Source organism: Neofelis nebulosa, chromosome 10 (assembly GCF_028018385.1).
Source record: "Neofelis nebulosa isolate mNeoNeb1 chromosome 10, mNeoNeb1.pri, whole genome shotgun sequence".
NCBI classification, from domain to species: Eukaryota; Metazoa; Chordata; class Mammalia; order Carnivora; family Felidae; genus Neofelis; species Neofelis nebulosa.
This window is the reverse complement of record NC_080791.1, coordinates 54,213,804-54,231,839: the sequence shown is the minus strand read 5'-3', so window position 1 is coordinate 54,231,839 and position 18,036 is coordinate 54,213,804. Positions and strand designations below refer to the sequence as shown.

General features: G+C 39.2%; 1 protein-coding gene across 2 annotated transcripts in view; it reads right to left on the bottom strand.

Annotated features, from left to right (window-relative positions):
- Window positions 1–6,484: 6,484 nt before the first annotated feature.
- ALG8 (ALG8 alpha-1,3-glucosyltransferase) overlaps window positions 6,485–18,036 on the bottom strand; it is a 30,080-nt gene continuing 18,528 nt past the window's right edge. The window contains exons 9-13 of one of the 2 annotated variants that reach the window (XM_058687658.1): window positions 15,080–15,219; window positions 13,373–13,512; window positions 11,939–12,036; window positions 11,550–11,622; window positions 6,485–6,740 (exon numbers count right to left, since the gene is read on the bottom strand). In XM_058687658.1, coding sequence (XP_058543641.1) covers window positions 6,599–6,740; window positions 11,550–11,622; window positions 11,939–12,036; window positions 13,373–13,512; window positions 15,080–15,219 — 593 coding nt within the window. In that variant the 3' untranslated portion in view covers window positions 6,485–6,598. Of the gene's footprint in view, window positions 6,741–8,947; window positions 9,585–11,549; window positions 11,623–11,938; window positions 12,037–13,372; window positions 13,513–15,079; window positions 15,220–18,036 lie in introns of those variants that run through there. The other variant, XM_058687657.1, reaches the window with a different exon arrangement.

Below are 18,036 nucleotides of genomic sequence, written 5' to 3'. Positions count from 1 at the left end.
TTCGTGTTGGGTATGTGGAATGTTACACATGAGAACTGGCCCAACACCATTTATTAAGTAGTTCATCATACTCACCCACCAATAATCAACTCCAACTCTGTTATGCATCACGCTGTCAGAAATGCTATAGTCTATTTATTTGTTTTTTAAAATTAAAAATCTCCAGCTTTGTTATGACATTATTGTGATATAACATAAATTAAAGGTATAAAATGTGATGATTTGATAGACGTGTATATTGTGAAATGATTACCACAAAAGGGTTGGTTAACAGTCATAGTCTATTTCTGAACTTTATTTTATTCTACAGATTTCTTTGCTAATTACTGTACCTTTGTCACACTAATAGCTACAACTTTGTTTATTATATACTTATTTATATTTAAATTTTAGTTAACATACAATGCAATATTGTTTCAGAGTAGAATTCAGTGATTCATCACTTACATACAACACTCAGTGCTCATCACAACAAGTGTCCTCCTTAGTACCCATCATTCATCTAGCCCATCTCCCACCCACTTCCCTTTGTCAACCCAAGTTTGTTCTCTATCATTAAGAGTCTCTTGTGGTTTGTTTCCTTCTCTTCTCTACCTCCCTCCCATATGTTCATCTGTTTTGTTTCTTAAATTCCACGTATGGGTAAAATCAAATGGTATTTGTCTTTCTCTGATTGACTCATTTCATTTCACATAATACATTCTAGCTCCATCCACGTTGTTGCAAATGGCAAGATTTCATTCCTTTTGATGGCTGAGTAATATTCCATTGTATATATACCATATTGTCTTTATTCATTCATCAGCTGATGGACATTGGGCTCTCGACATAGTTTAATTATGGTTGATAATGCTGCTATAAACATTGGGGTGCATGTGCCCCTTCGAATCTATATTGTTGTATCCTTTGGATAAATACCTGATAGTGTGATTGCTGGGTCATTAATAACTACAACTTTGTAATATTCTTTTATTTCTGGTGGGGCATGTTACCCACATATTTTTTCAAAAGCTAGCTCACAGTAAATGTTAGTGGTTATTATTACTATTTGTACACTTCTACTTGTCCTCATTTTTAAAATCACCTTGTCAAATTCCCTGGAAAATCTCACTGGGGGTACTGATTAGAACTGTAATGAATCTATAAACTAATGTGAGGAGAATTGATATATTTAAAATGCTGAGCCTTCTCATGCATGGACATTGTATATATGTCTCCATTTATTCAAATTTTCTTTTTATATCCCTCATTAAAACATTATAATTTTCTCCATAAAACTATTACACATTTTTGTTAGCTTGTCTCTAAGTATGTATAGTTTCTGTTACCATTGGGAATGATAGCTTATATTCGATTACTTTTTCTAAACGTTGATTAAGATGTCATTCTTATGTCTAGCATTTTGCTAAATGCTTACTAGTTCTAATAGCTTTCCACTTGATTTTGTTGGTTTCCTTGGCAACCCCTGCCTGTTGCCATTGTCAAACTTCGATTTTGCCAATCTACTGGTAGAAATGTTATTTCGTTATTGTTTTGCCATTCCTTGATTATTAGTAAAGTTGAATCTCTTCTCATATTTATTGAAAACGAATATTTTGACCATTCAAAATATTGACCATTCCAGTTTCCTCTTCTGTGAATTAGTTGATTGTTTATCTTTTATTCACTTTTCTTTTGGATTGGATTGTCTTTTTTACTGGCTGATTTGTAGTAATTCCACAGATACTCTCAACATAATGCAATTTACTGTTTTTATGTAGGGACATTTATCCATTTTCTTTCTTTGTGATTGTGCTTTGTGTGTTTTGTCTAAGAAATCTTGGTCACCCATGACAATGTCCTTCTGCTCTCACTTTCAATTAAATTACCCTAACGAGAATACCAGTGACCTCCATATTATCACACTCATTGATTTTACTCAACATCTCAGCAGCATTAGACACAGTTGTCCTCTTCATACTCTCAATTAACACTCTCTTCCTTTAGCTTCCAGGACACCATGCACTCCTAATTTTTCTCTTGCTTCACTGGTTTCATTTTCTCAGTTTCCATCCTCTATTTCTTCTCAGCTTGCAAAGGTTAGATTTCCTCAAGACTTGTCCTGGGTCCTCTTGTCTTTACTATCTCTTCTCTTTCCTTAGGTGACATATCTACTTCCTTAGCCTTAATTATCATGTATATATTGATGATTCTAGCATTTTTTTACTCTAGCCCAAACTCTCTTCTGAGCTCAAATGATACATCTATTCTCCTACTTGAAATCTCTGCCAGGATATCTTACAAACATCTCAAATTAAGTATGTCGAAAAATAAAAGTCTTCTTCACATTGAAAAAAAGTTTTAAAAATCTTCAAGTATAAGGAACAATATAATAAATACTCATATACTCACCATCGTAACATTTTGTTGTATTTACTTCAGATTTATGGTTTCCTGATGTATATACACAGATGCACACATTTGTATATATTCTCCTTCAAAGATATGTAAATAATACAGTACGAAGCTAAAATTCCTTTTGGCCTCAACCTTAAGTCCCAGTCTTTTTCCTTCCTTCCTAGAGGCAACCATGATCCTAAATTCCATATGTATATTAGTATCCATATTAATGTTAATAAATGAATTCATAAATAACATAAAACAATTTTTGTGTGTGGTTTTAAAGGTCTACACATTCTGTATATATTATCTCTGTATAGATATTATATAAGTCCAAGTAAAAGAGTTTCAGAATATATGAATTTTCAATTTTACTAGATACCACCGAGTTCCTGTATGAAAAGACTGATCCAATTTCCATTTCCATCCACAATATGTGTGAAAGTAGCAATGTTTTCTATTATGACACTAATTTTTGCCAATCTGATGGTGAAAAACGGGAGCTCAATGTTGTTTTAATTTGCATTTCCCTATTATCCAATGAAAATAGTTATTTTCCATTTGAGTTTCCTTCTGTTTCGTTGCTTGTTCATATACTTTGCTTATTTTCTTTAGAGTTGTCTTTCTTTTTTATTAAGATTTTATTTTTAAGCACTCTCTGAATCCAACATGGGGCTTGAACTCACAACCTGAGATCAAGAGCCACAGTCTCCACCAACTGAGCCAGCCAGGCACCCCTAGGATTGTCTTCTTTTTTTTTTTTTTTTAAGTTTATTTGTTTATTTTTGAGAGACAGAATGGGAGAGAGAGAGAGAGAGAGAGAGAGAGAAAGAGAGAATAAGCGGGGGGAGGGGCAGAGGGCGAGAGAATCTCAAGCAGACTCCATGCTGTCAGTATGTCATGCCTGATGCAGGGCTGGATTTCACGAACCGTAAGATCATGACCTGAGCTGAAAAGAAGAGTGGGACATTTAATGGACTGAGTCACCCAGATGTCCCCTGGAGTTGTCTTTTTAAAAATGATTTGTAGAAACTTCTTGTATGAGGTAATATGAATCCTTTCCTATATATGTTATAAAATACTCTTCCTTAATCTGTTGTCTGTCTTGTAACTTTGTTTATAAGGCTAGAAGTCACAGAAGTTAAAATTCTGATGTAGTAGGGGTGCCTGGGTGGCTCAGTCGATTAAGCATCCAAATTCAGCTTGGGTCATGATCTCGCAGTTTGTGAGTTCGAGCCCTGCATCGGACTCTGCTGACAGCTCAGACCCTGGAGCCTGCTTTGGATTCTGTGTGTGTGTGTGTGTCTCTCTCTGCGGGCCCCACCCTGCCCCCCGCCTTGCTCACACTCTGACTCTCTTAAAAATTAATAAACTTAAAAAAACTTTTTAAAAAAAAATTTCTGATGTAGTAAAATTTGTCAATCTAATCTTTTTCTTTTTTTAATAATCTTTTTCCTTAAAATTTTTTTAAATGTTTATTTTTTTGAGAGAGAGAGAGAGACAGAGTGCAAGCAGGGGAGGAGCAGAGGGAGACACAGAATCCAAAGCAGGCTACAGGCTCCAAGCTGTCAGCATGGAGCCCGATGTGGGGCTCAAACTCACTGAGATCATGACCTGAGCCGAAGTCGGATGCTTAACTGACTGAGCCACCCAGGTGCCCCTAATATTTTACCAATTTTTAAATGCACATAGCTTTCAACACAGAAACCACTTCTAGAAATTTAATCCTATAACATGTGCAATCCTAGCACATGTGCAGAGTAAAGTATACTGGAAACAAAGGTCCATTGAGAGGAAACTTGTTAAATAAATTATGGTCCATCTATACAATGGATACCTTAATGGACAGACTTGAAAATGGCTCCCAATTATCTCTGCCTCTTGGTACTCAAGCCCAGTGTAATCCCCTCCCCTTTAGTGTAGGTAGGACATGTGGACTTCCTTCTAATATACAGAATGGGGCAAAGGTGGCAAGAGGTCACTTCCATGATTACATCACATAACATACATCTGTCTTGCTAGCAGACTCTCTCCCTTGCTGACTTTGATGAAGTCTGCTGCTCTGTTGTGAGTTACCTTATGGGGAGGCTTACACCGCAAGGAACTGAGGGTAGCCTCTACCCAACAGTCAGCAAGAAACTGAGGTCATCAGTTCTACAACCCACAAAGAACTGCATTCTGCCAGCAACTGTGTGAGCATGAAAACAGATCTGTCCCCAGTTAAACCCTGAGATGAGAACATAGCTCCAAGGTGTCACTGGAGCCTGTGAGAGCCCCCAAAGCAGAGAACCAGATAAGCTTGGGCCTGGATTCCTGACCTACAATTTTGAGATAAGAGATGTGCTTTTTCAGCCACAGAGTTTGTTACACAGCAATAGATAACAGATACAGATATTATGCAGCTGTTAAAAAACCATGATGGAATTTTATATATACCTATAATGGAATGAACTCCAAAATACATTAAGGAAGAAAAAGCAAGGTCATAACAGTGTGTGGAATGGTATCGTTTGTGTGTTTATAAACATACAGATATGTCTGGTGTCTCTGGAATGATATAAGATATTGATGGCAATGGTTGCCCTGTTGGTAGGGGAACTGGGTGGCTGGGGACTTTTTGAATTTTGCTCCATGTACATGAAAATCAATTCAGAAATTTTTAAACCCTTTTGTTCTCATTGTACTCAAAATAAAATTAATTTCTTTACAATGGCCTAAAAGACCCTGCATGACTTGGGCCTTGCCTACTTCTCCAACTTCAGCTCATGCCACTCTTTCTGGCTTTCAGGACTCTCCAGTCACTAGAATATAAACTCCTTGAAGGCAGGAATATATCTCTGTTTACCTTTTGATCTCTAGCACGTAGCATAGTACAAAATACTCAGTAGGAATTCAGTGAATATGTTTTTTGTAATTTTTTAAAGTTTATTTTTATTTTGAGAGACAGAGAGAGAGCGAGAGAGAGAGAACACAAGCATTCACGTGCATGGGGGAGAAGCAGAGAGAGAGGGAGAGAGAATCCCAAGCAGGCTCCTCACTGTCCACCTAGAGCCCAACGCAGGACTCAGTCTCACCAATTGTGAGATCATGATCTGAGCCGAAATTAAGAGTTGAACACTTAACTGACTAAGCCACCCAGGTGCTCCTGTGAATTTTTTTTTTTAAAGGAATAATAAATGAATTTGATTTCCAAAGTTTTAGGAAGGGTAAAAGAGGTAATGCCTAGAAGAGTACTTGGCACTCAACAAAGGAGGACACAATATGGGATTTTCCTTTTGTGTATCACTTGAAAGGCTGTCATAAATGGGAATAGGGCCTCATTATGTACTCCTCCAGAGACTAACTAGTAAGTGTCATAGGAAGAAAAGTATTAATTCAGCATTAAATGCCCTAAGGAATATGGGAGGGGCTGTTTTATGAAGTGGTGAACACTTCCACACTGACCATTTATTGTCAAGAAAACTGTTAAAAATGTGCCGAGTAATCATCTGAGAGCCTTTCTAGGATTCTAGAGTTCTGTGATTCTGTACATAGGTATATTTCAGGTCCTGTCCTTTTCATAGGAAATAGGCATATTTTTTGTTTTAAATATTTTTTATAGTTTATTTATTCTGAGAGAGTGAGCATGAGTGGGGGAGGGGCAGAGAGAGAGGGAGAGAGAGAGAATCCCAAGCAGGCTCCACACTGTCAGAATGGAGCCTGATGTGGGGCTCAAACTCACGAACCATGAGATCATGACCTGAGCCAAAGTCAAGACACTTAACTGACTGAGCCACCCAGGTGCCCCTATTGTTTTTATTTCTGACTCCTGGGACCAAAACAGAAAAATTGGTACATTTATCGATCTTTCTATTAAACGGGCATGCTGAATATGGGACTTCATTGTGAGATAGTAACGGCTGTACTGACTCAAGTTTTTTAGGTTTGCTCTAATCTCAGCTGCCATCAGCACAGTAGTCTGTTTCTTTGGAGCACCAGAAATGAGGTAGAGGGGTCAAAAGATTTGCTTTTTACCACAATCACGATGGAAATGTAATTTCATCAAACTACTCAAGAGTAGTTTTTCAAAGGCCATATTTTATTGGAATGCTTTCCTGCTCCATTAGCTGCATAACAGCCACATAGACTGTATGTAGGGGGCAGTTTGCTGACACTGAAGTGCTTCCTTCAGAAAGAGTAGCTTCAGGTGGAGGTGATTAACAAGGACACCATAGCAGTTTCAGGCTGGAAAGGCAGTGCATCTTCCCGGTAGCTCCCTGCTGGTTCTGGCTCTACCCCCCTGCTTGGGTAAAGATACTGGGAGCAACAGTACCAAGTCCCTCCCATCCTTCTTTTCTTTTATCTTCTTAAGGCTTGGCACACTGCATATAAATTAAACAGCAGGTAAAAAAGGAGTTATTTATATACCCTATTTAAATTTTGACGGCAACCTTAGCTTGTTCTTGACTTTACTTAATTCTAGATTTCAAAACATTTTGAACAGCACTTTGGTTTACTTAGGAACTGCTGAAACCTAGAAATTTGTTATTGAAAGCCAGCCACATCTTGCAAAGTTTAAATATATGAATACGAAGTATGGTACTTGGGAGAGTCCTGGGCCATAGGCAGGAGTGTGGGTTCGAGTCTGTGTGGCACCAACAAGATATTCCTGTCTCTGGAGCAGTTTCCCTCCTGGTAACGTAAGAGGTTGCTTTATTTTATTTTTTAAATGTTTATTTCTTTTGAGAGAGCACAAGCAGGGGAAGGGGCAGAGAGGAGAGGGAGAAAATCCCAAGCAAGCTCTGCGCTGTCAGTGAGGACACTGCCATGGGGCTCAATCAATCCCATGAACCGGGAGACCATGACCTGAGCCAAAATCAAGAGTTGGAGGCTCCACCAACTGAGCTACCAGGTGCCCCTTGAGGTTGAGTTGATTTAAAGAGACTGTATTTGGACTTTGAACTCTTTGTCAAACAAAAATTTATGCAAAGCCCAATATATGAAATAGATTAAAGCATATTTGCTTTGGTGGAAGATGGGACAGGGCCCAGAGCCTCTGAGGCAACTCCCAGGAACATCCCATGCTCTTCGGAACATTCTGGAAATCTCTGCACCACATAGGCTCTTCCAGTTCTGCCATCACAGAACAATCTACAAAGTACGATTAAATTTGGCCTTGTTGATATGCATCCAAACTCAACTTTTTTTTTTTTTTTTTGCTTGCACATCAATTGGCCAAGATGTGAACTATACTGAGTCTCTTGCATTAATGCTGGTATTAGTAAACACTTAGATTTATGGCCTGTGCGGTGTGCTTCATTCATTCAACTGTGCCAAAAACTGGGGCTATTAAGATAAGTGTGGTCTCTGCTCTCAAACTGCTAGTACCTCCTGGGGAAAGAAGATAAACGAATTAATATTAGATGTAGACTCCCCAGCATGGGAGCTCACACATGGTGAGGGTACTCAGTTCTGGGGCATGGGGAGAGAAGGTTGAGGCAGAGGAAAGGATTCATAAAAATATCAAGTGATATTTATTGCACATTCATGTGTCAGGCAGCATTCTAAATTTTTTGTAATCATTTGAGAGACAAGGAGATTGAGGCAAAGGATGGCTACATAACCTGGCTGCAGATAAAAAAATGATGGAGGCAGGATTTAAGATCAGGCTGTGTGACTCTGGGGCTCCTATTCTTAATCACTACACCATACTACCTGCATATTCATACATAGGGTAGCAGTTAAGTTTAATTTTGATGAAGTACGTACAATCACATGACAGGGTAGGAAAGTCAGCCGAGAGACGGGAAGCAGAATGGATGAAAGGGAGCAGAGGCACAAAGCAGCATGGCACACTGGCAATTTGCAGTTGTTAGGACAGCTGGAACACGAAGTGCGAAGGGGACTGTGGTGAGGAAAATAGGCTGGAGGGGCTATGCTTCTCTCCCCCTTTGGCAAAATCTCCATCTTTATCTCTGCAATGGACTCAAAAGGCGTCTCCAGAAAGTTGAGTGGATTCAAGGGATGGGATAGCTGGATTAGCATCGCAGGATGCCATTGACTTGGACTCTGATCTTCTTAGAGGATAAGGGGTAAATAAAATGTGTGAAAGGTCCTGGTGTTGGCTGGATAAACGCTGGCTGAATTTGTGCAGCAGATATTCGGCAAACTGGGGTCGTGGATAAAAAGTGTGTGTGAAGGACTCTTCTAGAAGGGAGAGGACATGGCCAGGCTGCAAAAACCACTTAAGTTTGTTCATATGACGAAAGTTTAAGAAGTGGCAGCCTTATCAAAACTGCAGAGCTTGCTGTTAGAATAAATGAACTGTACAAGATGTCCTTAACTCAACGCAAGCGTTGATATGCTGACAGGCCAAACCAGTTCATTAAGTATTCACCCCCTGGCTTTGTGAGTATTGTTATTGTATAATTTCAAAAAAAAAAAAAAAAAGGAAAGAAAGAAAGAAAGAAAGAAAACCAACAACAAAAACCACCTCTTGGAACAAGGTGTATAGAATGGGGACAGAACATCACCTGCTTGTGTGCACATGCCAGTAGGAAAATATAGGAGCAGATAATGATCCAGAACATTCTTGTTCAGAAATACAAAACAGCATTTTATTTCTATTTCCCTTAGCACATGATTCTAATTATGCTTTATAGCCTGACAATGGTCATCACAGGCTACAAATAATCATGTTGTTGGTAGACTCCCTGCTTGCTGTGAGCAAGCACAGCAGTCTGAATCATCTCAGATGACTTGAACTGGGCAAGGCGAGATTTGTTTCAAATGTGCTTCATTGCTTAGGGAGGATAAGTGGCTTCTCACCATGGTGACAATCACGTCGCTAGGCTGGGCAAGGCCAAGTTTAGAAGAATGGTCTTCCAAACAGAACTACTGAAATGAATGGTTCATGCCACCAGCAACTTTCTTCAAGTTCTGATTAATTTCCCATGAAATAATTGCTTGGAAGACATCCAAGCAGTTCCTTTATTCATTGTTTCTTTGTCTTGCTGGAAGGAGGGTCAGACAACACTGAAACATACAGTTTGAACCAAGCATATGTGATGCCGGCTGCACAATACACTGAGGTCAGTAACAAAGGGATAAAGGGGTACTTCAGCTTCCAGGAGGTGAAAGGGAATACAAATTCACAGAAGACTTCCAGAGGCCCCAAGCCAAGGAGGTAGAAAGTTTCCAACCAATTAAAAAGAGGTTTTTCTTTTCTGAAGACAAAAGGAGAGAAAAGTCTCATTTTAAACAAGTCATCCTGGTTTAGCAAACATCTCTCAGCTGAAGCTTCCCACCTGCACCGTCCTGATGTGAATGATAGCCAAAGCCATTGTCAAAAGAGTGCATTCAATTTCACATTTAGAAAAAATGGAGAATGATATACCGCTGCACTAGCTCAACAATCCAGATTTACCCAATCGTCATCTACCCATGCTGTCACCTCAGTGAAGCTGCTGAGAGAACCAGCTCTGCATCTGGGGGAGGAAAGGGAGCTGGATGCTGTGACCCTGATGTAAAAAAATGCTACACAATAGGTAATTGATGGTTTTCAAGACGCTTTTGTTTTGGTAAAATAACATACAACTTGCTATTGAACCATTTTTAAGTATGCCATTCAGTCCCAGTAAGTGTATTGATAGTGTTCTGCTACCAACATCACTATCCACTTTCAAAACATTTTCATCACCCCAACAGAATCTCTGGAAACATCAAGCAATAATCACTCCCCATTCCTCCTCCCGAACCTCTACTCTGTAACCTCTAATTTACTTTTTGTCTCTATGAATTTGCCTATTCTACAGCATTTATATAGTATTTGTCCTTCTGTGTCTGGCTTAGTTCACTTAGCCCATGTTTTCAAGGTTCATCCATGTTGTAGCACACATCAGAACTTCCTTCCTCTTTCTGAGTGATCAGTACTCCACTGTATGTATACACCACCTTTTGTTTAGCCATTCATTTGCTGATGGACACTTGGGCTGTTCCCACCTTTTGGCACAGTGAATAAAGCTGCAATGGACACTGTGTACAAGTATCTGTTTGAGTTCCTCTTTTCAGTTCTTTTGGGTATATACTAACAGTGGAATTGCTGGGTCATATGGTGAGAACTGAGTTGTAATATAATTAAGTATATGAGGCTTATGGACATAATCAGATATGAATCATAAAGGAGCTTTAAAAAAATTATATGGATAACATTATATTAAGTTTAGAAGAGAAAAAATTCCACCCATAATTCTATAACAAGAATTTTTACATATATTTATTTAAAAATATTTTTTGAAGTAGGGGCGCCTGGGTGGCTCAGTGGGTTGAGTGTCTGACTTCGGCTCAGGTAGTGATCTCACAGCTCATGGGTTTGAGACCCATGTCAGGCTCTGTGCTGACAGCTCAGGGCCTGAAGTCTGCTTCGGTTTCTGTGTCTCCCTCTCTTTCTCTCTCTCTCGCTCTCTGCCCCTCCCCCGCTGGCACTCCCTCTCTCTCTCTCAAAAATAAACATTAAAAAAAATTTTTTTTAATATTTTTTGAAGTTTATTTATTTATTTTGAGAGACAGAGAGAGCAAGCAGGGGAGGGGCAGAGAGAGAGGGAGATAGAGAATCTCAAGCAGATTCCGCATGTCAGTGTGGAGCCCAATGTGGGGCTCAAATCCCTGAACCATGAGATCATGACCTGAGCCAAAACCAAGAGTCAGACGCTTAACTGACTGAGCCACCCAGGCGCCCCTACATATATATTAGCTTTATGCATCTATATTTATGTGGCTTTACTCATAATGCATATTTTACATTCTAATATTAAGTTTTCATATAAGGTTTTAATTTAAGTTAGGTAGTGCCTCCTCAAATAGTCCTTCAGTTAAAGACATGAACTATGTTGTCATGTCAGAGTGATGTGATTATGGGTAATTCATCCCTAAAAAAATTCTGGCAGCTTTTTGGGCTCAGGTCATGATCTCATGGTTTGTAAGTTCGAACCCCGCATTGGGCTCTCAGCTGTTAGTGTGGAGCCTGCTTCACATCCTCTGTCCTCCTGTCTCTCTGTGCCTCCCCTGCTCGTGCACTCTCTCTCTCAAAAATAAACATTGAAAAAAAATATTTTTTAAAGGCTTAACGGACCATTTAGGAATAAACATTTCACAACAGCAAACATAATTTTAAATGTACTCTTTTGGATTACCTGAATAGAGTCTTCAGTGAGGAAATACTATAGGTGGTAAATAATAACATGAGTAAGATTTTAGTGGGAAGTTCTGTTAAAAGAAAAAAAAAACACAGATGATAATTCAGTTGATCAGAGAAATATATATGATACTCAAGGCAATATAATAAGCACACTGGCACAGCTATATAGTGCTAGCAATGTTTTTTGAGCTTAATGATGCATCTTTGTGACATCTAAAGATACTGAGGATTAGGAACAAATTAGAGGTTTTATTTAAGAGCATGGAGGAGCTCTCTCCTTCCAAGAGATTTTAAGGTCATTTAAATGAGATATATTGATCTCTAGGCCCTGATGAAAAAGGCATGGCAATCAAATCTCTCTCTCTAAAATAAAAAGCTGTTTACCTGGTGCAGTGAAGAGCAGAGGGAAGAGGGAATAATGTCCCGTTGTGGTCAGAATCAGAAAAATGGAAGCATCTCCTGCTTTTCCCACAGAAAGAAGGCTAAAAATAAAAATTCTTATAATAATTCCTTAAAACAACAACTGAAACTTACACTTGCAGCAGACAGCTTGAATAAACGGCATCTATTATTTCTAGCACTGGCTTATGCATAAGCTAACATACTGATCTTTGCTACAAGTCCAATGTAATTGAGAATATTAATTTCGTGGGAAAATTTAAGCAACTGATGGAAGAATGTACCACACTGAATTGGGGAGTATTGAAAAAGAGTCTTGCTTCCCTGAGTAACTGCCTTCCTCACAGAAAGGGACATGGTGGGACTAGGAGCTGCCTAGTGGTGGTAGCCAGGGAGACAGGACTTGGGAGTTTAATTTCCAGACCTGGAGCTCTTCTCTTGGGCAGTGCCCCATGCCTGATGATGCTTAGTATGAGTTCTAATTAAAGACATTAGAAGTTTTGCTCTATTTCTTAATTTGGAAACTCTATGTTGCTGAATGAATCCAGACAAGCCATATACTGACGTGACAAATTTGCTTAAGCTTCCTTCAGAGCTTAATGATTTCTCTCAAGATTTAAGAAAAATCTCAAGGAAAAAAAAGGCTAATTCTAATATCATCTATATATCAGGATTTAATTATATGCAAAATGGACACTACTGCATTTAATTTTTTTTTAATTTTTAATTTTTTAGCATGGTACAGTGAAAAGATCATAGGAACCAGCATCATAACATTCAGGTTTAAGTCCTAACTGTGCTACTTGCTAGCTGTGTGGCTTTGGATAAGTCATTTAGACTCTCTGAGCCCAGTTTCTATAGATGTTAAGACGGGATGATATTCATTTATCCTAATTACCTTAAAGGTTGCTGTGAGGCTCAAAAGAAAAAAAAATGCAAAAAGAAAAAAACCCAACCAAACCCCTCTTCTCCCCACCAAAAACCACCTCAACAAGAGTTCTGCAAAATGTGAAGTTCTGTACAAATATTAAATTTTACTCCATAATGGACTCAATCATTACTCTAACAACACTTAACAAGAAATCATGAAATCTTATTTTCGCCAATGAGGTGACACCAAAGCCTATGCTTTTCTATACCATGCTGCCATTCAATATCCATATCTAACACCTGGTATCATGGTTCTTAATTGCTGTAGTACCCTTAACAAAAAACAGCAGTAACTGTGTGTGCATATTCCCAGGCCCAGTGATCCCAAGTTAAGCATCCCTGTCCTGTCCTAGTATAAATCTATTCCTTTGCCTAGTATAAATCTATAAATCTTTGCCTTTGTCTATCCCACTGAACATGTCAAATGGAAAACAACAGGCTCATTACGAAATCTGCCAGAAATGCCGGCTGACTGAGTTATGTGCTTACCTCATTGGGAGAACTGCAAGGAGTATGGCTTTTTCATGGACGTGCCACCCAAATAGGAAGGAGCTCAAGGCACAAAGAATTAGACATCGCAGAAAGCCTCTGGGCCCTTGGGGTTTAAACCAAAGACAGAAAACAGAGGGCTAGAAACAACAGGCAAAGATAAAACTTCAGTATCACTCAAAATAGGCTTTACGGAAACACTGTTCAGGCAAATACAATTTATATCATCTCTGTAAACCAGTACATCTTAGACTATTCTCCCTTACACTGGGTTAATTCATCACCATGTGAACACTCCACCAGAAGTTATAAAAAACTACACAGGGGGCACCTGGATGGCTCAGTCAGTTAAATGTCTGACTCCTGATTTCAGCTCAGGTCATGATCTCATGGTTGTGAAATCAAGCCCTGAGTCGGGCTGTGTGCTCACAGCACAGAGACTACTTGGGATTCTCTCTCTCCCTCTGCCCCTCCCTGGCTCATGCACACTCCCTCTCAAAAACAAAACAAAACAACAACAACAAAAACTAAAAACCTACTCAGAAAAGAAGGCTTTGGAAATACATATTTAACTCATTAATAATTCTGTTCAGGGCACCTGGGTGGTTCAGTCAGTTGAATGTCTGACTCTTTACTTTGGCTCTGGTCATGATCTTGCAGTTTCATGACTCTGAGCCCTGTGTTGGGGGGGCTCTGTGCATGGAGCCTATTTAGGATTCTCTGTCTCCTTCTCTCTCTGTCCCTCCCCTGCTCACGGTCTCTCTCAAGTAAATAAATAAACTTAAAAAAAATTAATTCTGTTCATCAGAATTAATAATGAATGACTGATATCAGGTCAAACTACAAAAGTTCAAAAACATTTTGAGGCTAATAATAAATTAGATTTTACCATATTAATACATACCTAGCTTTGTGGGCTGGATTGTAATTTATAATAAAACTAGGGCCTTCCATACGCAGCTTATGAGGCTGACGTTTTAGAAAGTTTTAGGCAGTTAGAACATGGGAACAAGTAGGCCAGCAGAACTTAATTACCCATCAGCACTGCCACTTAATTAAGCAGGGTCAGGTATCTTAATAGGTTTGGTCTTTTAGAAACCAAAATTAAAGCTGAGTATAATTAAAGTAGAATTGAGTTATTTATACTGAATGCCATTAAAATCATATCATGAAATTGAGAGCATCATGATCACAAACAAAAACAGCTATGAATGAAGTCTCTAACACCATCTGAGTCATGTTAGATTCAATGTTTGACACTCAAAGAGCCACTGTTGATTCTCTTAACTCATTGTCGTCATCAAGACAAAATATCCACGCAGTCCAGGCAACTTTGGATTTTTGACCAGTTAGCCATGGATGAAAACAACAACAGAAACCTGGATGTTCCCACTACACACGTTTTCCTTCTCCACATTGCAGTCCTTGGCCCTTCCTCTCTGGGCTTTTCTTTTTTTCCCATCAGATCATGAACAAATGATCTAACAGCCACAGCAAGGATGTCTCTCTCAGAGGTCTTACTAGTAATCTTTCCTTAAGGTGCTCAAAATTACTCTAAGAATTGCTCTGAAATACCTCAGTCTGCAGCAGGATGACAGGTATGGTATTTGTCCTATAGTTGGAAAAAGCTGAAAGATGAAATTAACCAGCCACACAAAAGAAAAGCAGAAAAAACACAAGAAACGAGTACCGTGGGTGAATTCTTACCAACATGGCAATCAGAGTGCAGATGAGGGTGGCCAAGGGAGTCACTGAGGGAAGGACTGTGTGTTGGAACTGCTGAACCAAACCACTTGTCATTGAGGCCTTGGGAATTTTGTTGGGATCAAGAAGTTTCAACTCCAAACCTAGAGAATAAGTAGATATTTTGTTTTATTTTTATCAATATTTGGTCAACCAACTCCTCGAGAAAAAAAAAATCTACTAAATCTTATTGTTGCTTCAAGGTCGAGCTGTATTAAAACTCAACTCTGTACTATTATTCTACCTAAAATGCCTCTGGTCTTGAGATCATATGATGCAAAGCAGCTTTTTGCACTGGAACAGAGAATTCATGCAGACGGTATGAATATCAATCTGCTCTCTCTCCCCTCTAAAATGAAGCAGGCTTCTAAAATGCAAGTCTGACCATGTCACATCCCAGCTTGGAATCCTTCATTGCCTATAAAGTCCATATTCCCAAGCACGGCATAAACTGTCTTCCATGATCTAGCCCCTTCCTCTCCAATCTCATATCCTCCGCTTGATTAAATGTGGCTTGGCCACAATGAATTGACATAGCACTCTCCACACTTGTCCCCTTAGCTTAGAATGGCCTAATCACTTCTCTAAGTTAACTCCTAATTCACTCCCTCATCTGAGAAATCTTTTAAATAAAAAAGTAGAGCTGATTTTCTTGTGGGCTAGGTACACACATATGGACCCTGTACATGTCTCTATCTAGTGTTCACCCTACTGCCCTGTATCTGTTTATGCACTCATTTCCTCCACTGTATTGGATTTCTTAAAAGCAGAAATGATGATTAATCCATTTTTATCCCCAGCACATACGTGTTCAAGGAATAATTAGATGACCAAGTCTGAGGATGATGATGCAAATCCCATCCCAAACTAGCTAATAGGACAGCCAAGGACAGTCTGAGCACGACCTTGTAGTAGACAAGGTCTACTGAAAATCAGTGAAATGTGGGGAGGTGTACACTACCAAATTATTTTGTATTCATTAACCTCTTTCCTTTTCCCTTCAGTCTGATGAGTCTCTCTTAAAGCTACCGCCACTGACCAAGACATCTTTTTTTTTTATATATTAAATATAATTTGTTGTCAAATTGGTTTCCATACAACACCCAATGCTCATCCCAACAGGTGCCCTCCTCAATGCCCATCACCCACTTTCCTCTCTCCCCCACCCCCCATCAACCCTCAGTTTGTTCCCAGGATTTAAGAGTCTGTTATGGTTTGCCTCCTTCCCTCTCTGTAACTTTCCCCCCCCTTTCCCTCCCCCATGGACTTCTGTTAAGTTTCTTAGGATCCACGAGTGAAAACATATATCTGTCTTTCTCTGCCTGACTTATTTCACTTAGCATAATACTCTCCAGTTCCATCCACGTTGTTACAAATGGCCAGATTTCATTCTTTCTCATTGCCAAGTAGTATTCCATTGTATATATTAACCACATCTTCTTTATCCATTCGTCAGTTGATGGACATTTAGGCTCTTTCCATAATTTGGCTATTGTTGAGAGTGCTGCTATAAACACTGGGGTACAAGTACCCCTATGCATCAGCACTCCTGTATCCCTTAGGTAAATTCCTAGCAGTGCTATTGCTGGGTCATAGGGTAGATCTATTTTTAATTTTTTGAGGAACCGCCACATTGTTGTCCAGAGCGGCTGCACCAGTTTGCATTCCCACCAACGGTGCAAGAGGGTTCCCGTTTCTCCACATTCTTGCCAGCATCTATAGTCTCCTGATTTGTTCATTTTAGCCACTCTGACTGGCGTGAGGTGGTATCTCAGTGTGGTTTTGATTTGTATTTCCCTGATGAGGGGTGACGTTGAGCATCTTTTCATGTGCGTGTTGGCCATCTGGATGTCTTCTTTAGAAAAGTGTCTATTCATGACCAAGACATCTTTGAAGAGGCAGATATATAAGATAATGTACAGCCTAGTTTCCTCACTCGGACAAGGAAAGTGGCCCTTATACCTCATACCTGGTTATTTAAGGTTTTTGAATATAAATGTTAAGACATTCCTTGTAAGAGTCCTTGAACATCAAGGCTGGATTCACAGTGGGTGAGGGATAATACCAAATTATGATTTCCTTTAAGTATGCACCAAAACAGTGACAGCAGCTACTTGTGCCAAGAGCTTTGTAGCCATTACTTTCAGACCCCTGAGGCACAGAGAGATGTATAACTTGTCCAAAGTCACACAAGTGATAGGTGGTAGAATTAAACTCAGATCTGTCTGGCTACAATGCCCCTGCTACTAACAACCTAGCATTTTTTTATTATTGCATGTTTCTTACAACATAGTGCATTGGTACAGTTACTTACATTATCCTCTTATTGTACTCACTAGAAGAATCAAGTGACTTGAAGAATGCCACAGAGCCACTCATTTATGCAGGTGGGCCTCCAACCAAGTCATCAGACTCTAGATCAGGAATTGGCAAATTCTACCTTGAGGGCCAAATCCCCAGCCTGTGACTAATTTTTGCATAGCCCGAAGCTAGGAAGAGTTTTTATATTTTTCAAGGTGGTAAAACAAACGAACAAAAACACCTTATGTGGTCTGCCAAGCCTAAACTATTTACTATCTGGCCCATTTTTTTTCAGACAAAGCTTACTGACTTTTCTCTTGATCCTCCCCATTTCCCATCAAGCTAGGCTATATTCACAAACTACTGTGAGTTATTCTAGAGTGAATTATTTTCAGTAGAACCATCTTAAGATATACATTATTATTATTATTTTATCACAACCCAAACTTAAAAGCCTAGCCTAGGTTTCCCATTTCTTCTCATCTCATGCATGACTATCATTTTCCTTACTGATAGAACACCTAGAGTCACAGCTTATACGGTCTTCTTTCCTTCTGCACACATTTAAGTTTAAAAGCAGAGTTAACTGCTGAATAACATTTTACTCAAGGCAAAAATTA